A 27406-nucleotide genomic window follows, 5' to 3' on the forward strand; every position below is an offset into this window, starting at 1 on the left:
GGTCCCACCTGGTTTAATGAGTATGAAAGGTCATTTGGTCCAAAATGCATTAAAGCCCCAGTATGTAACTTATTTGGCTTTTTATTAGCAAAAAATCAAATATTACTTTCATAAATACATATTTCACTTATGTTGAATCACACCCGCATACAAATGAAAGCTTTCTCGTACCTTAGAATGAGTTGTTACAAGTCATAAGTGGGCGACGCACCGAACCGAGGCGGCCATGTTGCATCGCCATTTTTTACGTTCAGTGGCAGCGTGACCGTAGGTAACCACGGAAACTCACAACATATTGTCAGGCCTGTATTGTTTTGCCTCGTGCTGGCGGACCACTTGTTTACATAGACGCTTGTTTATCCTGTTACATGCAGCGTCTGTGACGTCTGCCCCATTTCACGTGAATGCAACATCAAGAATACGTTCCGATATGCAACCGCACCGCTAGATGGGGGGGTAATTCCTACATATTATACCTTTAAAGAGGAACCATGCTGGATTTGGAGCCACAGAGGGCATCTACACTGTCATTTCTAAATGTCTCCTTTTTCATCGTCAATATGACAACATGCCCCTGGAGTTTTCAAAATAAAAGTGGTCATCGGTTTCCACAACGCTCCACTTTCAGGCCCAAAATCTCAGTCGTCATGTAGGTGGAGGAGGCAGTGTAGCAGAGTTTGGAAAGGAAGATGTAGCATTGGGGACAGAGCTAAGTCATTCTCTATTTATAATCTACTCATTTTCTTATCTCTAAATAATGAGCTTTGTCAACTTGAAAAATATTTTCTGGGCTTCCACTGTCAAAAGAAACTGGTCTAGTTCCAACAAAGAGCTACAAATGTGAAGTTTGTTTTACATCAAATGAAACAAGATCATCTTAATGGAAGCAGGAAAATTCACAGATAATGTAAAAAGTCATCGTAGCTCTGACTCTGAACATCTGGCAGGAAGAAAACAAGGAACAAGAACATCACATGCAGCAGCAGTCAAAACTGTCAGTAAAGTACATTACAAAAAGTATAGCCTTCATATGAACTCTAGAAGAAAAAAGAAAACAACAGGTCATATGTCTGGTTTCATTGTCGTGTTTATTTCTTTGAACACAGATGACAATATTTGGATTTCTTTAAAAAAAAAACTGTCCTTTGGTGAGCTCATTTGGTGAATATCATCAGTGTGTTTGAGTTTCCTGTCAGATTAATATAATCACGTGACGCCGAGGTGTTCCAACAAAAAAGGTGAAAACCATGTCAAATCAAATCAAATCAAATCAAAATCAGATCTAAAAATCCTGGCAGACGTCTGCCCCACAAACACAGAGCAGCTAGGCTACCTGCTGGTCCAGGACCAGCTGACACCGTGTCTGTGAGCCGGTTATATCCTCAGCTCCTTGGGGTTGAGCACTCTGCCGATGAAGAGCAGCGCCCCCGACGCCTCGTCCCGGATCAGGTAGACGAAGGGCCGGTCCACTCGGTACGACAGGTGGCTGACCGTCGAGGAGGCGCTGGGGTACAGGTTCCCTTCGGGTGCCGTCTCCATGACGACCTTGTGGTAGGAGCTGAGGAGCTTGGCGGGCTGAGCTGAGATCTTCTCCAGGTCTGGGTTGTCCAGCCACTCAGAGAGACCTGCAGGGGGCAGCGCATGAAGAAACCTCAACCAACGGATATAGACATCAACTTGTGCAGACTGTTGGCTGGCCTCTTCTGTGCTACAGGTGTCTCTTTTCTTTTCTTTTTTTCATTTATTCATTAATTTGTAATGGGACTCTGCATATTCATGAACATACAAAAATCATTTGTTGTAAATATGCCAGATTTAGCTCAGGAACTAATTTCATGATGATGTTATATAGGGCTGTCAGAACGAACTTCGCTATTCAAATACAATTCGAATGTTAGTCAAAATGAGAACATTCGAAGGTGGAAACTGACGTTCGAACGTTTTTAACGAGGCAAATTAACGTAGTGCGTCGCAACGTTCGGAGTAGTAGGCCTACACATGTTGATAAAACAAAATGCAGTTGTTGTTGTGCACAAGGTAAAGCTGCAGCTTCAAATATACGAGCAGAGTTTTTTTAATTGCCCGTTCATTCGGCCGCCACGGTGCGCGTATGTGACCCCACACTACACGCACACCTTTTTTTTTTAATTGACCGATCCGCGGACCACTTGTGTGCTGATCACGGATCAGCTGTGATCTGTTGCACCACTACTCTGGGCTGTAGGCCTATAGGCTACCCTGCAGCCCCCGCGAGGCGGGGGGTGGGGGTGGCAAGCCGGGTTTCCACCGAATCAACGATACTTTTTTTTTTTTTTTTTTACCGCAACATATGGTTCACGTCAAGATAACTTATGTATTTTTCCATAGTTCTCTTTGTTTAACACTTCAAGAGACTTTTGGTTAAGTAACCATGGACAGCTCCTATGCAGGATCGTTCTGCTGTGTCGTTGTCGCCACCGTCATCGCAACCGTGATATGGAAATTTCAATTTTGGGTGAACTATTCCTTTAAACAAAGTATCACACACATCTGTTGCTTCCTGTGCGCCCCCCAGTGCAGGTCTTCTAACTGGCAGACTCCAAACTGAGTGGAAGGAAAACATCTGATCTGGCCTGGGAATGCCTCGGGATCCCCCCAGAAGTTAGAAATGTTGGACATCTGGACCAGATGCCAGATTATGTGGTTGTAAATCAACAGATTGTTGAAAACTTGAGGCCAAGACTGAGCCTACTGTAGAGCAGCTACAGATATTAAGACACTGCAACACTGAGCAAACAGCAAGTTAACAAAAGGTTACGACTACAATCCTTTTGACTGAGCTGGCAGCGCTCGGACCTGGGTTCAATTATGGAAAATGAGCAGCAGCTGCTGAAAGAGGAGTTCCTGTAGGACGGTGCTCACATACTCTATGTTTTTTCAGACTGTTTCCTCAGTGGATGTGAGGGTCTAAGGACAGAGGATGTTGTTATGACGCCGTGTAAAGCCTTTTGAGACAAACTGTTTGTAAAAATTGGTGATACAAATAAACTTGTCTTGCCTCCCAGACTATGCCCATAGGGACATGCTCTGACCACTGGACTGGACGACCTGCTTCTATTGGTTTTCAAGGATGACTGGCAGATGATTGCCAAACCGTTAAAGGACAATTCCGGGCAAATTCACCTCGGGGCTGTATTTTCCTAACATTTTAGGTCTAAAAGAAGGAATCTGAAGATTTTCAGTTTAAAGGGATAGTTCACCCAAAATTGAAATTTCACTCATTATCTCCTCCCCCTCATGTCGACTAAGGGCTGGGAGAAGTTTCAGAGTTATCCGTGGCTTCTCTGAGTTACAGGGGGTCTCGGCGTAGCAGTGCATGTCCATATAACGGCAAATGGATACCAACTGTCTTCGTAACAAAAAGACACACCAAAAAACATCCAAATACCTCCATGCTGGTCGTATGTAATGTCAGTCTTGTACTGAAGCCCCGAAATGCAAAATTATCCCGAAAAAAATGAAATAAGTCTATATTTCAAGCTTGTTTGTAGCGGAAGCTTCTCGAAGCTCCTCTTCCCGGTTTGTCAAATTTGACGAACTGGGAAGAGAAGCTTCCACTACAAACATGCAGTGCTGCACGGAGCCCCGCTGTAACTCAGAGAAGCCATGGAGGACTCTGAAACTTCTCTCAGCCCAGCCCAGAACACATTGCATTTCTGTCTGTTCAGGTGTTGAGGCCATTGATGGGATTGGGGTTGTTGACTCACCCAGATCACCCAGCAGTGGCAGCAGGTCCAGGGAGTAGCTGAGCCTCAGGCTGGGCAGGGTGAGGGACACCTGGGCAGGGAGCAGCGTCATGGACAGGTCCTGGACAAACTCAGCAGTCAGACTCTCCTCCAGCAGCGTCATGTTGGAGGTCACCGCATCCGGAAGGAAGATGAACATGCTGACATCGTTCTGCATCTGGATCTGAGCGATCTGGTGGTGGAGAGAGCCCGAAGCGTCAGTGTTGAGGAAAGAACCTGAGAACCGAGGCCGGATCGGTACCTGTACCTGCCTGAAGGACTTACAGTGCAGCTCAGATCTGAGTCGACTCCCATCTTCACTGGGTAGTTATCCTGTTTCATCATTGAGACACGGACGGGTGCGCTGCCATCCAGCTGGAAGTTCTCCATGACTCCATTCTGACTGAACCGAGTCACCCACTTCCCTGTATACGGACAAAAAGCCGAGTAAGCACTGGCGGTCATTGTCAGCCCAGCTTTAGGCCAAGAACCCACTTCAAACCGTCCAACAGGTGGAGCCACGGGCTGACGTACCTTTGAAGTAGGCCCCGCTCACAGTGTGCACTCCAGCGTTTCGGGGCAGAGCTTTGGCCAGAAGGCGCTGCACCTTCCCGCCCGTCTCCTGACTCACCCAGTCGTTGATTTCTTTCAGGTCTTTGGTCCCTCCCTGCAGCGCCTTGGGACGAACGCCATACTGCTGCTCCACCAGCCCAAAGAACTCCTGCTTCAGACGCAGTCCTGAGCACAGCCGCACCGAGAGAAGGTTTCATGAGTATGTTTAACAGGGAAATCAAAAGCCTATAAAGATTTGACTCACAGAAGTTGTATTTGGCACAGGATGTCTTGTTCCAAGACTTGACTGGGGAAAGACTAAGAACCGACAGGAGTCACATCAAAACAAAGTGACAGTTTTTTTGTCGGTCACTGGAGCATCATGGAAACATCAGATGTTTCCTGTTTCAGTTGTCTTTTGCCATATAAAAGGGACAGTTCAACATTTTGGCAAATTGGCCCATTGCCATAATCCCTATAGTCATAGCAGTAGGTTCGTTACCTTTAATTGTCGGTGCAAGCTATTCTTTAGATCGGCGGAGCAGAGCCGTGAGCTGCTCAGAGCTACGCTACGGAGGCTAATGGGATTTCTTGGTTTCCCTCATCAAACTCATCAAATACACAATCCAACGACTCCACAACGCTCTGGTGGACAAGTTGTGACCTGCACATTCACCACGCTATGAGATAATAACACAACGTTACCAGACAGAGTTGTTTTAGAGGTAAATACATGCAAAACAGCTGATCCGCGTTGCCTTCAGGGACAGTTTTTCATCAAGCAGTCTCTGCATTTACCTCGAAAACAACTCTTGGATTGTGTATTTGATGAGGGAAACCAAGAAATCCCATTAGCCTCCGTAGCGTAGCTCTGAGCAGCTCACGGCTCTGCTACTACTACCCTACTGCTATGACTATAGGGATTATGGCAATGGGCCAATTTGCCAAAATGTTGAACTATCCCTTTAAGGAATACCAGAAGGAATACCAGAACAAAATTATGTGTTATACCCAATTTGCTAATAGTTTCTTACAGTCTCACTGTGCTTCAAACTAAGAACTGAAATGACACAGAGTTTCTGTGACTGTGCAGAGCCAGTCTTACACTGTGACTGGACTTTGAGGAGAGCACTTGAACATCTTTGAGGAAAGAGACGTGAGAGAGCCGTTTTTCCCATTCCGACCTCAAGAATAAGTGGAAATACTTTGACATCTCGATGAGGTTGGATGACACATCAAACAATCTGCCTACTGCCAATGACCTTATATAAAACAGAGGAGGAACATGATCAGAGGAACAACGTTAAAGCAAGACCTTGACAACCTAACCAAGGTCTTATTTTACAGTAGATGAAGTGGCTGCAGTGGTCTGTTTGTAAGCGTTTCAGAACAAGCTGTTGAGCAGTTCACTGCCAGGCTCCTGGCAAATACTAGGGAATATGATCATGTTGCTCCTGTTTTAAAATCCCTGCACTGGCTTCCTGTTTCTCAGAGAACAAAAAGTTGCTGCTTTTATATACCGTGAAATCTCAAATAGAAGCATGAGCTTTGCTTCAACTGTCGAACTGACCCTGGCTTATATTAGAGACAGGAACCTGGACAGGCTTTTATTTAATATTTCAGCTAAGACGGAAAATCCTCCCAAATCTTTTTGTTCTTACTCTTTAAAAGAGTAAGAGTAGAAGGAAAGAGTCGCACCCAGAGCAGCATTGATTTAGAAGTTTAATCAACACAGATTAAATAGTGTAATTGCGTTCTCCGGCTCTTGGCTCAGTCCCAGTTCTCAACGGGCCGGACTGAACAACACGACCGGACACACCGGGTTCAGGTTGAAAACATTTCATAATTCAGGTCGGACCGGACCACGGGCTCGGGCCGAGAATTGATTCATGACCACGAGTCGCCACGAGTCATCCGGTCTGAGCTTCAACACCCGTGGGTCGGACCCGGTCAGGTCTTAATTTTCAGGCCCATTGAGAACTCTAGCATGAATTAAACAACTTAGAAACTGATCAAACAGGTAATCATAGGCTTTGAGAGATTTTGTACATTCACAAGAACTTGCAGAAAATAGAAACTAGACCCTGCTTCTAATTGAGAGCGGCTTTTATTTGCTCAAACTGTAGCCTGACCGGGACAGTGTAGGAGACCGGCCTTTCTTTGAGACTCAGCTTTTATTTGAGAGTTTACGGTAAATCACTCTGCAGCTCAGTTCCTGAATACATCTCTGACATGTTTGTGATGTCTGATTGGACCTACTGACTGTCCAAAGGATTCCAACAAATCATGGTGAGGCAGCATTTTGTTATCATGCAGCACAAACCTGGATTAACCTCCGAGACGATGTTAGAGATAGTTTTGTTTGTTTTTCACTAGAACTCTCCTGGAAGAAAACAGTGAAAGTCAGCCATGTTTGTAGTAATGTGAACAAAGTCGTCACTAGTAGAAAAGAGGCAGGGCGACTCGAGGCGGACACACATGAACTCACGTCGTGCCAGGTAGATGCGTGCGGCCGTGCTCAGGCCTTTTCCCGGCGTCTTGACTGAAGCCAGCATGTTTTTCAGGGTGGTGTGCAGCTGAGGGTCCTGCAGGTTGTGGTACCTCAGAGCCCTGAACAGCTGTCTCTCAGCACGCTCAGACGCCCCTGCAGGACAGGAGCAGCTGTGTTACACAAGGCGCCATCAGTGTCCTGGCTGAGACATAATGTACAATCATGTCTAATGAGTTAACTATCAAAATATTATCTTAAGGTATGACGTCATCACGTACTGTGCGACTAGGGATGGGTACCTTTCACATTTGAATCGATATGGTACCGATACTTGGTTCCTGGGAACCGGTACCGGTATACAATGGTACCTGTTTTCAGTACTTTATGTGTATGTGTGGTAATTAAAGTCATTTAAAAAATGAAAAATGGTCAAAACTTTACAACTCATCAGCCTTTAACAGCATTTATACCGTGTCACTCACATTGACATAACATTGGGTCAGGTATCCCAGTATGCTTAGGTATCGCCAATGTGAGCGACGTGGCTTTCCGTGATATCGTTGCATATACTGTAGGTACCGAAATGTGGACCGTTCAACTTGACGTGAATCGATACTCGGTAATTCGTTGGGGAATTCTGTTGAATAACCAATAAACCAATAAAAGTACCCAATTCAGTACCCATCCCTGCGTACGACCACCTTGTTTTTTTTCCTTTTCTCTGTTTATTGCTACTAGATATGTTTAACGTCAAATAAGAAGGTCTGTTCTTCAATGATCTGTTCTCAACACCTTCTGTCCTGTTGCAGGATCAAGGCAGTTAAACTGACGAGCTGTGGTAAAGGCAACAGACTCTACCAACCACCTGAAGGTGGACGATTTGGGGGATGCACAAAATCCTCCACCTCCAGGCTCTGCCTGTGGTCCATAGAGTGCCGAGGCGGAAGCAGGAAGTAACGTCGCCATGGGACCTCAATTCGGAAAAAATCTCCATGTAAGTGAACGGGAGTCAAAATTTTATTTCATGATCCGATTGAATTGTGCCATGAGAAAACAATATGACCTCTACCTGTTTAAAACATCATGTTTCATGAAGAGAAATCGGCAGTTTATCGTAAAACGGCAACAGAAGAATGTATTTTGTGTGACGACACTCTACGGACTACAGATCTGGTGTCCCACAAAAAATATGTCACCAACTGACACGGGAAAGGGCGGCATTTGCTGATATCACCTACGCCACCTGGAGTCTTTCTGGTTACGGATTCTTCTGAATTTTATTTTACAATAGTTTTACAACAAACTTTCTCGGCATGAAACCTGATGTTTTAAACAGGTAGAGGTCATTATTTTTTTCTCATGGCACAATTCAATCGGATCACAAAATATAATTTTGATTCCTGTTCACTTACATGGAGACTTTTTCCGAATTGAGGTCCCATGGCGACTGTTACTTCCTGCTTCCACTTCGGCACTCTATGGGCCCATATACGCCGTGGTGGCTAAAGCCAAAGCACCAGTTTGGCTTAAATTTGCAGTGTGTTTGTGTTTTCACCCATGGACAGCTGCGTCAGCGCGGCCGACACACTGATGGGGGCCAGGAAGATGTTCCTGGAGGTCTCGCGGCTCCCCAGGGCACGGAACAGGTTGTAGCCGAAATCTGAGGTGCCGGCGGCCATCTTAGTCGTCGGCGTGGTGAAGAGCTCCACATATTCTTCATCAGCGCCGGTCTCGTCACCACCGGTGTCCGACTGTAAGACATCAACAGAGTGACATCAGCAGAGAATCCACCTGGAGGCTACTGACGAGTCAGTGTGACCTGCTGCTACATCCTCAACCATTCAGACCTCAGCTGTCTTTACTGTCCCCAGAGTTGAAGATTAACCCGGAGAAGCAAATTTCAGTTTTGACTCCACAAATCTTAAAGGGATAGTTCACCCAAAATTCAAATTTCAGTCATTATCTACTCAACCTCATGTCAACTAAGAGCTGTGAGAATTTTCAGAGTCCTCCGTTCCTTCTCTGAGTTACGGGGGGGTCCACGCAGCAGTATTTGTTCATATAATGGTTGTAGAGTTGTCACGATACCAAAATAAGTAACCACGGTACTATACCAGACAAAGTATCACGGTTCCGGGTAATATCACGATACTGCAACCTTTTTTTATTATTATTATTTTTATGAACTGCAATGTATTTGTACAAGTTATAAATACTTATTAATTACTTATAATGTTGTTTGGTGCATGATAAACATAATACTGGTGAAGTAGGAATTAGACTGAAACAAATATTTTTAAATAAACAATAAAAAACAAATAAATGAAGTTAGAATTTATATGGTTGAAAATAAATAACCATTCAGTCTCTTGCACATTCATTTATGTTTAACAAATATAAATAATCAACTTAGGATAAAAACAAATCTACTGTCTTTAAAAAAAATCTATTTGACAATAATGCTTCTTCTCCAACATAATAAACCATAGAGGACAAAATACAATGAACAGGAACTGATTCCCTGTGAAAACTATATTTTTATGCATTTTCTAGGTGCTTTATACTTGGACATCCTTTAACTCTGTATTCCTCAGCCTGTACACGGAGCATATAGCCTGATATTAGCCGATGAGAAAATAAACAGAGCTAAATTAATTAAGTGCCACTGACGACGATGCCGCAGCAGACCCGCCGCTCGGGCCCGGTGCTTCTGCCGTGGTGAGTGTGTTGCCTCGTGTTTGTGAAGCCGTGTGCGCGTCTGGGCGAGACAGAACTTTAGCTCGTTGTTTGTTTTGAAGCGAATTTCTATCGAAGCGGAGCTGTCTCAGCTGTCTTCATGGAGTCCGTTCTTGCCGGCATGAACACACGAACAGCCAATCAGATAACAGACGGGCGGACCCAGCGTGCGGAAACAGCCTATCATATCCCCGGACATCACCAGTAACAGGCAAACAGCCAATCATTCAGCAGCTGTGTAGTTAGGTTGCAGTGGGTGCATGTGGGTTTTGTTTACAAGGGAGTAGCATGCAGTGAGAAGCCGGGAGGAGAGGAGAGGCGGCCGCTATGTAGCAGAAACTGGCACCGTAGTAGTAATCCACGGTAGTACCGTCGTGTAGAATTTCCAGTATAGTAGGAACCGTTACGTTTTGGCACCGCGGGGTACCGTGTCTACCGTGGATATCGTGCAACTCTAAATGGTTGTCAATGGATACCAACTTTCTTCGTCCAAAAAGACACACCAAAAAACATCCAAATACCTCCATGCTGCTCGTCTGTAATGTCCGTCTTGTATTGAAGCCCCGACATGAGAAATTGTTCCGCAAAAAATTAAATAAGTCTATATTTTAAGCTTGTTTGTAACGGAAGCTCCCAGTGTCTCAGTTCACTGCTCTTCCTGTGTCAGTGCTGACCGGCGGAACAATTTCTCATGTCGGGGCTTCAGTACAAGAGGGACATTACAGACGAGCAGTATGGAGGTATTTGGATGTTTTTTGGTCTGCCTTTTTGGACGAAGAAAGTTGGTATCCATTGACAACCATTATATGGACAAATACTGCTGCACGGACCCCCCCGTAACTCAGAGAAGGGACGGAGGACTCTGAAAATTCTCACAGCTCTTAGTCGACATGAGGGTGAGTAGATAATGAGTGAAATTTGACTTTTGGGTGAACTATCCCTTTTAGAAGCATCCAGACATCGTGCAGCCATGTTGTTGCTACTGAGCCATTCAATAAACAGGTGAGGTGTTTACCTGAGCCCAACAGAAGCTCAGCAAGAATCCAAACACCAGTAGGAAAGTGGTTTGCTTCATCCTGGAAGACAAACACAGAGACAAAACGTGAAGATGATGGTCAACATGTGGGTGTTTTTCATTGTTATTGTTGCCTTTTTGTGTTGTCTACTTTTTTTTCTTTCTTTTTTTCTTTTATATTATGTGTAATGTTATTGTTACGGACAGAAATGAGCATCTTGCCATAATCCGGCATATTAACATGTTATGTCCATTAATGTGCACTGTCCCATTCAAATAAACAAATAACGTAAAGTAAAGTAAAGTTTCCTGAGTAAGTGAAGCTGCTGGTTGAGAACCTGAGAAGATGATTGACAGCAGTGAACATCAGGCTAAATTGGGGCTAAACAGGAGGTCAGTGTTTTGACAGATGGGGTGTCAGTAGGCTGGGTGGTACCACGAAGGAGTATCCACATTGAATGCCTTAAACTTCAAATATCACAAGTGTCCTCTGAAACACTTCCTTGCTGTTGTGTGAATTTGTACACTCTTTAATCAGCCACACTCTTGTGAAAAGTATAAATACTAAACCATGTTTGGTTTTGTTTAGATTGTAATGATTACACCCCTGTTCTGTTTCACAGTGGTTTGGTCCAATGCTACCGGCTACCACCCCAGACACAAGTGACCCACTGGAAATAAAGTGAGGTGGAAGTTTTTGAAAAACCTAAACACAGACATGCGTGCATACACACACACACACACACACACACACACACACACACACACACACGCATGCACATAAGCTAAATATTCCTCTCACACACACACAACCACACAAAGTTTCCTTTGTTTTTCTGTTCACATCTGGAACTGGTTGTTGTGGTTACAGAGGAACAAAAGTCTCAGACCACACACACTAACACACACACCACATGCCTGATGGGAAACACAGAAAGCTCTGTGAAACTTCAGCTTCTGTTTTTTTTTTGTTTTTTTTTGCTCCTGAACTCTCCAGTTTCTTTACTGATCTGAGGTCAGGGTGGAATGAAGAGCAGTGAGATCTGCTGCTCATTATCTTCTCCTCTGTGGCTGAAACACGGAGGATCATCGGCCTGAGAGAGGGCGGCACTGTAAACACTCAGCTACAGGTTATGTAAAAGTCATACAGTCTATGGTAAAAGTCCAGGGTTGCAGCAAAGCATGATGGGAGCTACAACCAGGGCCGTTGTATAGGGGAGAAAGGTGATAATGATTCTAGGGGCCCAGGGCCCAGTAGGGCCCCACAAAAAACCCCAGTAGTCTAATCTTTGTATGACTGATTTATTCTGCTTAGACCCTGACTAATACTCATAGTAATGCTGCATTAGCATCAAAACAAAGTAGGCTAAATAAAAAATGATAATACATACGTAGTCTAAGAAAAAAAGTGGGAAAAGTCAGGGGCCCACTTTAGTAGCCTATTTTTTCAGGGGGCCCAGAATTCCTAGCAACGGCCCTGACAATGGCATCATATTATGAATTATTATACATGCCATTATTTTAAGAAGCTAAGGCTTTGGTACTTTGGCAATTCATCCACATCAGTAAATCCCTTAAATACATTTAAAAGCTGACATAAACAGATTCTAATCTTATAAATTAAGATCAGATCAGTTAAATTAGGATAATGTAAATTAAGTTCAGATAAGTTAAGTTAAATTCAGATATTCCTTTATTATATTTTCCCACGATAGGAACATTTCCAGCATTGCAGCAGCAGCAAATATCAACAAAAAAGGACAAAGAACACTAAATGATAAATACAAGCCCCCAAAAACAATATTCTAGTCTGAGAGAAGAAGTGGAAAAGTCAGGGGCCCACTTCAGTATTCTTTCAGGGGGCCCAGAATTCCTAGCAACGGCCCTGGCTACAACTACAGCTCATGATTTAGATGAAGGAGCCAACCAAACCACAGCAAGAGACGAGAGATTTCTAAGAGATGAAGACCAAAGTTTAAAAGACAAAAATGTGATGATGATCATGATGATCACAATTAAATGTCTCTTCATCTCAGAGGTCTGGTGGAGGACCAACTTGTCTCAGAACTTCAGGAATGTTTCTCATTGGCTGCTATCAGCTCTGATTTCATATCAGCTTTTTTTTTTTATATAACCGGGGTCAGGACATTGAGATGTTCACAGTCCTGCAGACATGTTGATCTTGGCTCCAGAGTCTCCACAGCCTCACATGACCTCAGAGAAGTGACGGTGGTCACCTAGAACCCCTGATGAGCTGCTGCTGTGAGTGTGAGGAGCAGGACTCTGAGAGGAAACTGAAGAAGCTGCAGCTCCAGGATCAGTCTGTCTCTACCGACAGCTGTGAGGGTTTTACTATCGACGAGAAGCTGCGGCTCTGAAGCAGCTGCAGAGACGCTCCATGAATTCATGATTCAAATATTAAAACATAAAATAAAATAAAAGTTAAAAGTTGAAGCTGCGCAGAGCGAACTCACCTCGGTCCGTCTGCTCCTGGACGCTCCACGTCTCTCAGTGTCTCTGTCTCTGTCTCTGTCTGCAGATGAGATGAGACTTCGCCCCGCCGACGCCTCCTGGCTCCGCTCCCGCAGCGGCGCAGCGCGCGTCCGCCGGCTGCCAGCAGGGCGGCGGGAGCGCGCAGCTAGGACAGAAACTGCTGAAACCAAATCAGTGAAAGTTTACAAGAAGAAACCAGAACCTGATCTGATCTGGATTCGATCAGCAGTGATAATCTGTATGTTTGAGGCGTAATTGAACATCTACATATGTATTTTAATACTTTTTTAGCATTAGGGCATAATGTGCTCTCATGTCCCCCATCTGATAATTTTTAATCCCATGTGTCAATATTGAGGTTCATAGATTAAACATTAAACCTCAGATCAGGGATCATCATCTGAGACTTTGGTAAGTACAAACATACACTCTTGGACAGTTATAAAGAACTGGACAGCTAATTTTACTCTTTTTATTTATAATCATGGTCTTATTTCATATTAAATATTAATATTAAATGTTTTTAATCTTCTGAATTGTATGGAACTACAGATGTATGACATGAATCACAATGTAAGGGGGGGCTGAACTTGATAAGCTTTGCTTCTTTCAGCCCCTTCTCAAACTTGCACAGTATCATTATTGTTTTGTTTCTTGTTACATAGATTGTTTGTCTTTTGATGTGCTTGTCTGAGACAAATAAAAATCAAATCAAATCAAATCAAAGACTCTTATACATTTTGTTCCCTTTAGGTATCTGACAGTTTTGCCATTAGGCTAACCAACTTGGAACATGTGTCCAGATCCATTCTCATGGAGCTGATGACTGGGTAACATGAAACTAATTCAGAATTAGCCAGAACATCCAGAGGGACTCAGATATGAGCTAATTAGACTTTAGTGGTTCAAAGGTTAAACTCTCAAAACAGAGTTCATTTGAATCTCTTCACATTTGGCACGAGTGTTCACTGGAACTCAAACACAAAATACTTTTTAGTGATAAGACTTCAGACAGTAAATATAACAACTTGTCACACACATTTTCATGTTTTCTATAAGTCTGGACCAACCTCTGCTTGGTTTTGTTCTGTGTTTTGTTGACTGAACATCCATTAACTGCATAAATTATTTAACAAGTTGCACTTATTGGGTATTGTGTTTTACAGGTAGACAGACATCTAATGTAAGCAATCAGGGACCTAGAATAAGTAGTAGGACTCAGCAAGTCCAGTTGAGAAGTAACTACGTTGATCAGAATCACAATCACAAACACTTAAAGGGGAATGCGTTTTTTTCCGTTTTTTTTTTTTTAACGATCTGGACCTTATTTCTAGGCAAGGCAAGGCAATTTTGTTTGTATAGCCCGTTTTTACAAACAGTTTGTCTCAAAGGGCTTTACATGGCATCATAACCACAGACCCTCACATCCACTGAGGAAAAACTCCATAGAAAACCCCTTTAACAGGGAAAAATTGGAGAAACCTCAGGGTGAGCAACAGAGGAGGGATCCCTCACCCAGGACGGGCAGACGTGCAATAGATGTTGTTACAGACAAGAAAACAGTTTATAACACAGAATGTGGAAAACTTGGAAATGTTAACAAGGGTTGATGGAGGGAGCTTCTGGTGCATAAAATACTCACCCAGATAACTTTGCTGTCATTACAAGTCGTTCAGATGAAATTAGATCCAGCCGAGAGCCGCGCATATCCGTATAATGCAAGTCTACAGGGCAGCGCAGTGCAGCCTCTAAATAACACATTATCTGCCGCGAAAGTCGTACATTTCACCAATATTTTGTTATGCTAGTGCTATTCCCCTCCTAGTCTGAGGTTACCTGTTATCAACTCCCCACATCAACGGATGGAAGAATGAACTCAAAATATACAAAAAATTATTGTATTACATGACAAACAAAAATGCCCAGAGACTCTTTTCTTTATTAGACTTATTTACCCTCCTAGAATAAAACCCTCACGTTGTTATTCTCTTTTCTTTTTCTTTTCCTTTGTTTTGTAAGCTGGTCCAACATTGTCAATCTTTGTATCACAAAATGTACTCTAATTGTTTGTAATTTGATTATGCTTCAAATAAAAACATAAAAAAATAAAATAAACTGTTATCAACACCCGGGGTCTGTAGGTTGACCTACTGACCTCTGACCTGGATGATGTCATCTCCGACCGCTGCCCGGCTCATTCTGATAATAATCATTCCACTTCGGGTCCATTTTTAGTGCAACTATCCAGAGCTTTAGTGAGTCCAGGTTGTGGAGAGGAAGCAAGTTGAACTTTATCCAGCTGCTCATTTTGTTCTGGCAAGTCGGAAACACGCAGAAACGAACCATAGTATTAGCGGTAGCAACAAGCCGCGACGGATGGAATGACAGAATTACCACAGAAGGTCAGAGCAAGTTGATCAGAATAGTTGTTTTTGAAAAACATATCCCCGTCAGTCAGTTCTACGTAGCCCCTGGAAGCAGGAGAACGATGTTGTGGTCTCAACGACTAAGGGATGAGCATGCTTTAGAAATATATGCTCATATGTTTTCATAACAGAGATCTAGGCTCCTGTCCAGCCTCATGGGGGATGTCACATAGGCCTACTGTTCCAGATTTGGCAACACAGTAGTGACGTCACATCTGTTGAATTCTCCCAGCAGAAACACAGGCTGTTGGCCAGTCAGGATGACAGCTCTGTGATAACAGTCTGCTATGCGCTTTAAGGACAGCGAAGGGACTATAATTTCAGCAAAGGGACTATAATTTCAGAGAAGAGCTGGATTTTCTTCTCCCAATGAAGCTTAAACAAATCCAGAGTAATTACTGTAACTTTTTTCCCACAACACAAACACACTCTTTATTTTTCCCACCTGTATATGAAATTAAACTCATCACATTGCTAATAAAAAAATCTAATAAAAAGACAACAGCGTAGAATCGCAACACTTTGTTTATGAACCAGTATCATGTTTCCTCAGTGAGTGAACAATGCAGCTCTTTTATCAGCATAAACCAAAAACACAGTCATTGTATTTTAATACTATTGTTACACCCGATGATAAGCTCATAGTACAACATCAGCAAACCAGAGGTTCTACTATTTGAAATTGTTAAGTCCATCACATAAAACTGAACTGAAACTGGTCACTGCTGTTTAACATGAGACTGGGACGGCATCCTGTTGGTTGTCTGGATGTTACTTCAAAGGAAACATTTGCCTTTTTGGGAAATTAGCTTAGAGACTAAACAGATGAGATAAAACTTGTAACTTGTGAGTGTTGTTACCTTTGGATTGAGCCAGGCTATTTGATATCTGTCTTTATGATTAGCTAAGGGAATCACAAACAAACAAAGACAACAAACATTTTTGAACTCAAAATGTCAAATGCTTCCTTTAATGACTAAGATGTTGCTCTTCAGACAGGAACAGAGTCATCTGCATTGGAGCTGGGTTTTTCTTCCTGTGTTTTCTTTTGCCCATTTCCCTCAAGTTCGTTTACACTACATGGCTGCTCTTTCTCACCAGAGGAGGCGCTGCATGCCCGCACACTGTTGCCGACGCCTCCTTCTGGCTCCGTCTTGCTTTGTTTGCTGTTTATGTCTCTCTCAATGTCCATAACTGGTTGGTCGCTCATGGTTCTGTTGCCGTGGGGGTCGTCATTTAGCATGGGGTTGTTGTCGGGGGCAGGGTTGGTGACAACGCCCATGAAGAGGGGAGTCAAGGAGGCGTCATCGACAAGGGCGAAGACAAATGGGGAGTTGACTGAGAAGAGGGAGACGGAGCGCATGGAGGTTACAACGGTGGTGGCGGATGCCTCCACGCCTTCCTCACTGAGTTCCACAGTACTGGCGTGGCGGACGCTCGACACCCTCAGAGGCTGGTCAGAAATCCCAGAGAGGTTGGGGCCCGTGAACAGAGAGCTGAGGCCTGATGAGAGAGAGGTGAGATTAACAACTGAAGCCCATGTTGCTGTCATTCCGACATCCCACTATTTAGACATACCACCATTCTGACATACGAACGTCCTACCATTCCGACAAGGCTTTTAATGTAAGGAAAGGTGCGTTACTCAACAGGTGACTTCTTTAAGACATGCTGATAGAGGAATACCCACATGGTTGTGCGTAATTATGCAGCAGAGCGCAGACAGGGACTAGTCTGCCTGTCTAGCCTCTACCTGGTCTTTTTACTAAACTTAGGGGCCGTGTCGACCAAACGCGTTTTTAGCGCTGACAGCGCTCTCAGCGCTGCTTTCCCAGCGCTTAGCGCTCTCTCTCTCCCTCGTCAGAATGCCGCTGTTGCTAGGTTACAAAACGAGTCCTCTGACACTTCCGTGTTCCTGCCTTGTTTAATGTAAACACTACAACGAGTGTCAGAAATACACAATAGCATTAGCGGCAGCTTTTGACATGGACCCTGAGGTCGGCCTACCTTCAATACAAGTGTGGGTCATGATATAAACCAAGCCACGTCTCCGGTTGTGTTGCTGTCGGTAACGTATGTCCCGCGGCCCGCCCCTTCTTGATTCTGATTGGTCAGTGCGGGGAAAAGTGACATTGACGCTGTTCTAAAAGTTGAACAGATTTCAACTCGAAGCGTTGAAATCCGCGACAAAAAGAAGCAAGCGCCAAGGGCGTTTTTCCGCAGAGGGCGCTTAGCGCTGTGAGCGCCCAACTCAATAGGGTTTGAATGGAAAGCAGACGCCCAGAGCGCTAAAAACGTGTCTGGTGGACACGGCCCCTTAACCAACTCCTTTGCCTAAGCCCAACCAGTGCAAAATCTTTTGGGGAAACAAATACGCTATGAAAGGAATTGTCGGAAAGGCAGGATGTTTAAAAAAAGAAAAAAATACCATCATTCCAACCATATGAAGCAAAAATTGTAGGAATGATGGGCGTTTGATAGAAAATTAAGTGTTGCCATTTAGACAATTAGAGGCCTATGTCGGACTGTAATGGTGGTTGCCCCCCGTTTGAAAGTGACATCATCACCAAAGCGTTTATATTGCTTCTTGCGCACATCCACCCTGACTCAGAGAAGATAATCCTCTCACCCATGCTGCTCAGCGCCTCCTGGAGCTCCTGCCGGTACTGCAGCTTCACCTTCGGTAAGTTGACCTGCATCGTTTTCTCCTGAGGTAGACGTCTATATAGGTCGGAGATGTTCAGTTTGGGAAGCAATGATGACACGTTTTTGCCTGGCAAGGGCAGCACAATTAAGAAACTGGTGTTTCCTTTGAAGGGAAAACTGGCTACCTGGACAAGAGAAAAAGACTTGCTTTGATCTTTCATATGAATGAACTCTGAACACAAAGACAAGAGGAACATGAGGTGGTTAAAGAGTGAAGGAGAAAAGAAAGAAAGAAAAAAAATATTGTATATGGCATGAACTAGACACAAACTTTTCTTAAACCATGGCCACTGAAAACCTTTGTTTATGATTGACTATAACAAAGCAGCCAAAAATAGTTCTATTTAGCATGGACAGCAGACTCAGGAGACCCAGTCATCCTTGTGCCCTGTTATGTTGTTCTGCTCTTCCTTTAAGGTGCAGAAGCAGCACCTGAATTTAAACCCCAGCAGGGTAGAGCCTTGGAAGGGTAACCGACAATTTCAACATAGCTTCTATTTTTATCCATTTTAAGTGACCACAGTTTAAGATACAAAATATTCTGAGATGTCCAAAAAGATGAAATCCAGAATGCCAATTAACTTGTTTACTAAAATCCCCAAAATGTTTTTAGTGGGGAAAGAGTAAGCCTAACTGTGCGTTCACACCAAAAGCTTCCAAAGCGTCAAAACGCCGGAAGTCAATTCATTTTCAATGAGAGCCCGGCGACACTGAGCGACCAAAGCGTCAACTGGCGTCACCGCGCTTCCAAAGCGTCCAAAGCTTCCAAAGCGTCACCAGACGAGAAGCTGAGCCACCTGTTAACTTTAGGGTAATGAGCTATGACGCGGTTCGGCGGCAACCTGTCAGAATAGAGATGTCCTTCGGCTGCCTTTTTTTTCTTTTTTTTTTGTATTTCGGCTCCCCAATGACCAGCGCTATCGAACTTTGACGTCAGTCACGTGACGAGCGACCAAAGCGGCTGAAAATATTTGCCGTTTTGGGAGCTGTCTTGTCTGAAGCCCACCCTTGAGCGTTTTTGACGCTTTGGAAGCTTTTGGTGTGAACGCACAGTAATAAATTCATGCATTCATGATGAGCCCAAGAATGTCAGTGTTACTTGTGCATCCAGTTCTGGATCATCCAGCAGGCGTAGAGGGTGATGGGCAGACTTCATCATGTCCACCGACACTGAGTTCTTGCCGTCCAGGTAGAACGCTCCCTTGGAGGTCACTTGGGGGTCAAATCGAGTTTGCCATTCACCTGATGAACATAAAGACGAACACAAGGGAGTCATTAGTAACTTAAAGTAAAAGTTTGTTTTGAACAAGGTGAATTCATGCACCACCTGCTTCTGAGTTTGCATTTGTAGAATTAAAGTAGCCCCTCAATGGATGAACATTAGACTGCTCATGGTGCACCTCACCATCTTTGCTGTTTGCAATGTTAATGGAGAACACAGCATTGAATTGGTCTGGGGAGTGTCTCATGTGGTTACAGTAAAGTGGGAAGGTGCAATTAAAAACTTTGTAGCAATCATGAAGATTACTCCCAAGTTTGAGATGAAGGTTCTATCCCCAGTGCCCAGTACATATGACTGGCAAGCTTTGACTGTGGTTTCAGTTTTATGGAAGTTGGCACAGAATTCATTGTGTTGGTTTCAGACAGCGTGGGATATTGCTCCCCAACACACAAGTTAGGGTTAGTAATTCAAGAACATCTTGGTATTGAGCAGCTGCACATGGGAGATGAACTGGACTAGGTACCTGGCTTGCTTTCCTGTTAAAGGACAATATCCAGGTACCTGGCCTAAGTTAAAAAAAAAAACAGCTGTTTTTGAGGGTACAAAGACATTGGAGGTGTCTGATCCACTAAAGATTGGGACAAACACAAACTGTAGCTGATACCTGCAAAGACTAAGCAGTCCAATCCAATTGTATAAACCATCCTACACAGTCACACTAAATACACAAGGCAACACAATGAATGCTCAGCAATCGATGGAGTTCTGGGGATAGATGACCCCACAAATCCCACAAAGGATACCAGAACTGTTGCATGTTTTCTGTAACAGAACCAGTCTGAAATATCCTCCCCTTGGAATTCTGGGTATTCCCAGAATGAAAATCAACATGCAGTGATGTCTTTTGGTGGAAGGGATCACCTTTGAAGTACACCGCATTCATGAGCATAAGTACCACATCATGTGGGATACTTTCCAGGAAGTTGGGGATGTGACCATTGGTGGCATTCTCCACCCACTGGTTGACCTCTTCCACAGAGACCAATGGGACAGGTCGTGATCGATACCTGAAAAAAAACACAACCCCTTTACTTCTGTAGTAATTATGATACATATAAACTTTTTGACAGCACAAAAGACAGAACCCGTCATGTGGTATTGATCCAAGAAAAACACTGACGAATGAAAATTTCTTTAAAATATATTATCTCACAATGTCATAGCTTCTCCATTGTCAACTGCCATTCTTATCCATTCTTCGCCATTCTTACTACCTGTTATCTTTTCAAGTCATGTAATCTTTTAACATGACCAGCAGGTGTCACTGCAGAGCTTTTTCACTCAAGTCTCCACAGCTGTTGCCCATTTAGCAAATCAATTCCCCTGTATAAACAGCTCAGACCTTTTTCACTCACTAGTTTGTTACTGCTTATCAATTATGATGAATCCATCAATATGTTTGACCAACTGCCTGCCCTTAGCCTTTACAACTAATGCTTTACCATTTTGGTTCTGATCTGTATTGCCCAACCTTTGCTTGTAATCTGACAGACAAAAGATAGTTTAGTCCAAACTCTGTGATGAACGTTTCTCATTAAAATTCACTGAGACATTCAAGCTCAAAATGTCAACTTAAATATCTACTTCTCCATTCAGCACTTGATTGTAATTGATACCTGGCCAGGGAGTCCTCAACAAAGGAAACCTTCACTTCAAATCCTGAGTAGACATAAGAAGATAGAGAAGATCAACAAGTTAAGTAAGATCAGAAAATCTAAAGCCATCAGTTCAAGACTCATCATCACGCACCTGGTCTCAGGTACATCCGTGTTGCCACATCCAATGATGCCTTGCTGAAATGAGGTATGAGGCTTCCCAGTATGTGATGGTAACATGGTAAATTGTGGGCATGGAGGGTCTTCAGAAGCAGTCTCTCTGTCTCGTTCCGAGCACCTGTGAGGAAAAAATGCTGGTTGGTCCACCACTTTGGTCCGGAAAGTAATGTTTTAAAAAATGAATGGATTGTGATGAAATGTGGTAGACACGTTTATGGTAACATTAGTCTTAATGACTTTAGTGATCCCCAGCAATTTCTCAAGCGCTACCAACATGAGCACATTAGGAACTGACGGACCTAAGGTGAGCTGAGCGAGGGCAAAGGCCACACTGAGAGGTGATAAGATGACATTTGGCTGCTGTGGACCAATAGGAAGATTTTGCAGGAGCTGTAAACCCAGTCGCTCTATGGCACCCCCGATCGCCCGGTGTTCTTCATGGCTGAAAACCTTCCCTCCACTACAGCTCTGAACCAAGTCATCTGTCTCCTCCTCTTTATCTACAGGGTCAGAAACATCAGGAGCTACTGGAGTGGGCTCCTCCTGAAATCAGAGGGAACGTCAGGGTTCAGTTTCTTGAGAATACCAATACATCAAAGGGAATGAGCAGATAAAGAATTTCCATTTAGTGCTTAGAGGTTAGTTTACTAGACTGAGGTTCTCCTTACAGTAAGTCCCAGGTGGCAGAGACAAAATAAGAAAAGTAGAGGACGCAGCTTCATTTCCAAACAACCAGCCTGAAAAACAGAGAAACGTTACTGGCCATGAGGAAAACATGCATTTACATACATGCTACATGCTACATACATTTGTAGCATAGAGGCAAGATTGAGCTTGGATGTTTGTCGCCACATGGTTGATGATGGAACCAGTAACCAAAGTGCGAATTTGAGGCTTAATTGTAATCAAATTTCAGTTTACCTTCACCCTGCAAATAATTTTGTTGGATGCACCTGGGGCCTCTGGTGCAACTCAGGCAATATATCCTTAAATATAAAACCGAAAATCTTTCTTTTTCAGCCTCCTGGATACAAGTCCTCCATGATGACACTTAGATTTCCCAAATGCCAAGTTTGGGGGACATGGGGATTGTATCACCCATATTTAGTCCAACAGTGCAACAAGAAACAATACTACGTGTACACTGGACCAGATTAGCATTTTTGGTATGCTAGCATTAATCTCACAGTAGGTTTCCTGTCATTAACTTTAATGATGGTACTACTGTAGGAAAAGTCAATGGATCACCAGTTAGTAGGATTCCTCCTCTAGGGGTCAGGAATGTCTATACCAAATATCCATCCAATCATTGTCAAAATATTTTGGTCTGGATCAAAGTGTTTAACACTGCTCTGGACTACTGATGATTATATGATTATATTTGATGTATAATCAAATATTTTCTTTGGTAATGGTGGATCAGTAGCTTTAGAGTCACTTGAGGTTTCAGATATGGCTGCTGTGTTTACCAGGAGACTAAAGGTTACTGTTTCAGAACCTTTTTTTGGCTGAGCTGTAATACACTGAATACACAGAGCACACAATTCACTGAACTACATGAACCACAACTGTATACGCTAGATAAGCGTCAAGCTCGTATACACAGATATATTCCAAGTACACCTATGAATTGAACAAATTGCATCATCAATGTCTGAGTGTAGCTCTTAACCTTCTCTATGACTGATTGCAATTTTGTAAATTACAGATTCTTTTAGCAGTGCTGCAAAAGAATGGCAACAGGTTTTCTCTGCACAGACTCCGAACACAGAGTAGGGTTTTGGTGAAATCAAAGATGGTCCAAACTCACCTGACCTGGGACTGATGTGGTGACGACAGACAGATGAGGAACAAAGGGGATTAAAAGAGGAAATGAATATAATAAGAGTAAAGACAGATATGGCCAGTCTTCTCTAGGCTGGACCACGTAGTGCCTGGACTCAACCACTGCCGCCCCCCTGTTGGCTGGTTAATAATCCACCCTGGATGGATCATGGCTGTGTCTGTGGTCACTACACAATGTAAAAATAAAGAGACAGGCTGTTTGTTTGACCAGTGCAATGAGCCATCGCTTTGGTTTCACTAATCTATATATCTGGTCATGAAGCCCCATCAAAGAACTAACAACAGCAGAATCCCTTTACTGACCCAACCTCTAGTTGTGGGTCAAATATGATGACTCAATAAACTGTCTTTAGCCAAACCGCACTCAGTCCAATCACTTAAATGAACACTCTGTCTTCTTGTTACTCAAATACCCAGAGGCCCCCTTCACTCTGGAAAACAAACACACTAATGTCAAGCTATGGAACCTCTGTATCTCAGCCACATTGATTCTTTGTGTATAACAATCATAAATTAATAATTTAAATATTTTATATTATGGCACACATTTGCTGAGTTACCTTAAAGTAATGACCCAGTAAAAAGCAACAAAATTATGTATAAAAATTGCAATCTAAGTGCTTGACCGGTAATCATGGGTTTCCATACTAAACTTGGATTAACTAGTTATAATAATAATAATAATACATTTTATTTATAATGCACTTAACATTTAAGCAATCTCAAAGTACCACAGTGCAAGCTTAATTTAATTATGTATAATTGAAAATAAATCAGTTAAACAAAACAAAAGCTAAACTGATTGAGTCTCAGGATTTCAACATGTTTTGTGCACTGATCTGTCCTTTAGCTCAGTGCCTTCATGGCGCATTGCACATACGTCCAGGGGAAAGAGTGGGCGTGTATTTGTCCTTTTGGACCGCCTGGCTCCAACTTTACGCCCCCACAATGCACAAACAGGGTCCCTCCTCCACCTCCGTTCACTTTGATCCTACAGGTTCCACTACAGAACCATAACAGTCACTGCGATGCCCTGTGAAGCATGTCAGGCTCCACACTATGGGGAATCTGTTTATTTACTCAAGCGATGCCCAAATACACATTCAACAGACCCAAACCTAAACAGATATGAGTTCAGAGTTTCTGACAGAACGCTTGCTCGACTTCTAGTCAGGAATTTCCTGTTGCACCAGAATATAATATGATTTTTTTTTTTTTATATTAATGGTTAAAGTTAAAGCTAAAAGCAGGAGTTGTTGTGCTCTCAAAGTGTGTCAATGGAAGAAAGAACCATCCAGCTCCTCCCACACACTGTTGCTGACTTCCAGGAAAAACAGTCACATTTTGCCAACTCTGCACACACCCTCTCTCTCTCGCACACATACACACGCAATTGGCCTCACACTGTAATCCAGTGTTGAGGCAGCAGACAGTTCAGTTCAGTCATCTTTCAGTGAGCCAACGCACATTTAACCACCTACATGTATGAAAAAGAGGAAGTATACACAGAGATTTGCCCCATTACGAAATTGTCATTTGTCAGTCTTAGCGAGGGGAGGTTGTGGCTATTGAAGAGTATGAGAGAAATTCAGATTTTTCAGTGCCTAAAAAGTATCTGACTTCCAGTTATTTGGGAATCAGGAATCCCGTTCAGAGCTGGAGGGTGCAGAAAAAGGGGAAGTGTTTGAGCAGCAGCAGGAGGCACAGCCAGATGTGCTGCAAGAACTGCAACGGAGAGAGAGATGGGAGAAATTAAAGGCCAGTAAAAGAGTAAAGGCCTGTGCAGTTACTTTGCATAAGCTTATAGGCAATATGTTATAGGGAACAAAAATGTTAAAAAGAAGAAAAATGTGGGGCGATGCATGGCACAGTGGTTAAAGCGGCCGCCCCATATAGTGGCTACAGTCCTCAACGCAGGCGTCCCCGGTTCGAATCCCGCATCGGGCAGACCTTTCCTGCATGTCATTCCCCCTCTCTCTGCCTTCCCCTTTCCTGTCTATCTCTACTGTGAGCTATCACATAAAGGCAAAAAAGCCCAAAAATATACTTTAAAAAAAAAGAAGAAAAATGTATGCATGTGAAGATGTATGTGAAAAAAAGAGAGGAAAAGGAAAAAGATGAGACATAGGAGATTGTCTGAAATTTTGGAAACTGTGATGAGTGTTCTCTGTCTCTGTAGTAGCCTACCTGCATAGGCTGGAGGAAAAGCGTTCCTCTGGGGTGTGAACTCACCACCTTTACACCACTTATTGGTGCACTCCCTACCACCAGAAGGCATCCCCCGGGATAGCGCCTCTGGTGTCTCAGCTCCAAATGATCTGCCACTGTTAGAGGTTGAGGACCAGAAGCATTGGTTGATGCTACAATGAAGAGTGTTCAAGATCAGGAAGGGGGAGAGGAGTGTCAGACCATGGGGTCTTGAAGGTGGGGGAAACTTCTACCGAGTCATTATTATATATATCTACTCACCCTCATGTCGACTAAGGGCTGGGAGAAGTTTCAGAGTGTCTTCGTAACAAAAAGACACACCAAAAAACATCCAAATACCTCCATGCTGCTCGTATGTAATGTCCATCTTGTATTGAAGCCCCGAAATGCGAAATTGTTCCGAAAAAAATGAAATAAGTCTATATTTCAAGCTTGTTTGTAATGGAAGCTCCTCTTCCTGGTCCGTCCAAATCTCGCGAGAAATTTCAATTTTGGGTGAATTTTGAGAAGATAGTCATCTGTGTTTCATCATTGTAACTCATGTTAAGAACAGACTGAGCAGCCCTGAACCTCAAGGAGGGGTGTCAAGGAAGGTCAGGGTTCCCGGGCTCAGCCTTCAGAGGGATTGTGAGTTTTGCTATCTTATATTATAATCAAAAGTGTGATTTTGTGTGATGAGGAACCCATGACATGTCTGCGAGACAGGCTGAGGCAGGTCGAGGAGAAAAGGCCACAAGGTCAGTCAAGGTGGCAGAGCTTTAAAGATGGGGAAGTAGCCTACACATTGACCAAATAAGGTAAGTAGGTGCATCATTCTGCACCTACCGGTGCAGAATGATGGAGAAATTGTCCCATGACACAGGGGAAGGGTGTTGGCTGCTCTGGGCCTATAAAAAAGGTTATCCGCCCGGAAGCCGAAGAGTGTGTAGCAGGCCCGGGCGCGAGAACAAAGCTGGTCAGACCCTACTCCTGCAAGAACCCCGAGAACTGGTGCAGTTGTAGAACTTAGCCATTCGACTTAGCTGCCGAGCCAGAGCGAGCTCATTCCGCTCTGAGGAATCCTCAGCCCGCATCATCACCCCAGCAGAAGGGGTTCAGGAAATTCGTGACTGCAGCTGAAGCCTGTATCCTTGTATCCTACAGAAATTGTAAATCAGGTAATTATTTATCAGAGGTAGGGTCACTGCTAAATTCCTGCAATAAATATTCAACCTAAAAGACAATAGAAATGTTATCCTCATCTTTGTGTCTGAGGGTTTAATTCAGTTATCACTGTGATGCTGTCCATGATCGTAAGAAGCTAAGCCTTAGTGTGCACAACATCTTTAGGACTCTTAAGGGTTAATCTAGTTTTGTGTCAACTTGAGAATAGTTAAACAGGTCCCTAAGGTTGTTTTTTCAAACCCTTGAATTTAACCTAGCCAATAACAAGTGCCAAGATCATAAGAGGAAAGCTGCCTTTAATGGGCGTGTCAGGTGACTATTCCTGGGTGGGTGGGCTGCTCTACCAAGGCTAGTGGCTTGGGGATAGACGTCTGGATGAAGGCAGTTAGAAGCTAGGCGAGTTTCCTCATCACCAGCTTAAACATTCTCTAGAATTTCTACTCTACTGTCAGAACTTGAGAACGTACCCTTTAAATGGAGAGCTGGTCCAGTGAAAAGCCTTAGTAAAAGAGGCAAAAAAAAACAGGGATCTAACAACATGCTCTCAATGTTGATTTCCAAACTGAATTTTTGGTGAATAAGAAAAACTTGCATAATCAACTAAATGTAGCAGAGATATCAGAAGCTAAAGATGCATTGAAGGCAGTCCAGATGGCCTTCCAATTTATTTTTGGTTTTGAAGGATGTTATAGACACGCTTAAAGGGTTTAGAACTTAAACTATGACATGTGCTGCTGCCTTCCTTGGCCAGGTCACCCTTGTGAAAGAGGTCTTGATTTCAGTGGGTCTTTTATCTGGTTAAATAAAGGTTAAATAAAAATAACATAAAAAGCCTTTGCAGCAGTTTAATTGATTTTACATTCTATTATTTCAGTGGAGACCGCTGACTGTGGCAATCTGAGGACATGAAACATTCTGACTAGTAGCCTACTACACATGACCAGAGAGA

General features: G+C 43.3%; 2 protein-coding genes across 3 annotated transcripts; both read right to left on the reverse strand.

Moving 5' to 3' along the window:
• Positions 1-1076: 1076 nt before the first annotated feature.
• Positions 1077-13145, reverse strand: serpinf1 (serpin peptidase inhibitor, clade F (alpha-2 antiplasmin, pigment epithelium derived factor), member 1). Its single transcript, XM_083986557.1, has 8 exons — positions 13033-13145; positions 10559-10619; positions 8363-8558; positions 6805-6960; positions 4299-4502; positions 4050-4189; positions 3747-3957; positions 1077-1625 (listed from the first exon to the last, which is right to left on the reverse strand). Exons 2-8 carry the CDS (start codon positions 10616-10618, stop codon positions 1375-1377), a joined length of 1218 nt encoding a protein of 405 aa, XP_083842683.1. The 5' UTR covers position 10619; positions 13033-13145; the 3' UTR covers positions 1077-1374.
• Positions 13146-15984: 2839 nt separating this feature from the next.
• Positions 15985-23329, reverse strand: serpinf2a (serpin peptidase inhibitor, clade F (alpha-2 antiplasmin, pigment epithelium derived factor), member 2a). Of its 2 annotated transcripts, none has more exons than XM_083986544.1 (9): positions 23056-23329; positions 21909-21977; positions 21540-21783; positions 21215-21358; positions 21082-21124; positions 20327-20472; positions 19283-19425; positions 18107-18308; positions 15985-16980 (listed from the first exon to the last, which is right to left on the reverse strand). In XM_083986544.1, exons 2-9 carry the CDS (start codon positions 21960-21962, stop codon positions 16469-16471), a joined length of 1488 nt encoding a protein of 495 aa, XP_083842670.1. In that variant the 5' UTR covers positions 21963-21977; positions 23056-23329; the 3' UTR covers positions 15985-16468. The 2 variants fall into 2 exon arrangements, with proteins under 2 accessions (XP_083842670.1, XP_083842669.1); XM_083986543.1 differs by having other exon boundaries at positions 23051-23328.
• Positions 23330-27406: the final 4077 nt, after the last annotated feature.

Source organism: Trachurus trachurus (assembly GCF_905171665.1).
Source record: "Trachurus trachurus genome assembly, chromosome: 14".
NCBI classification, from domain to species: domain Eukaryota; kingdom Metazoa; phylum Chordata; class Actinopteri; order Carangiformes; family Carangidae; genus Trachurus; species Trachurus trachurus.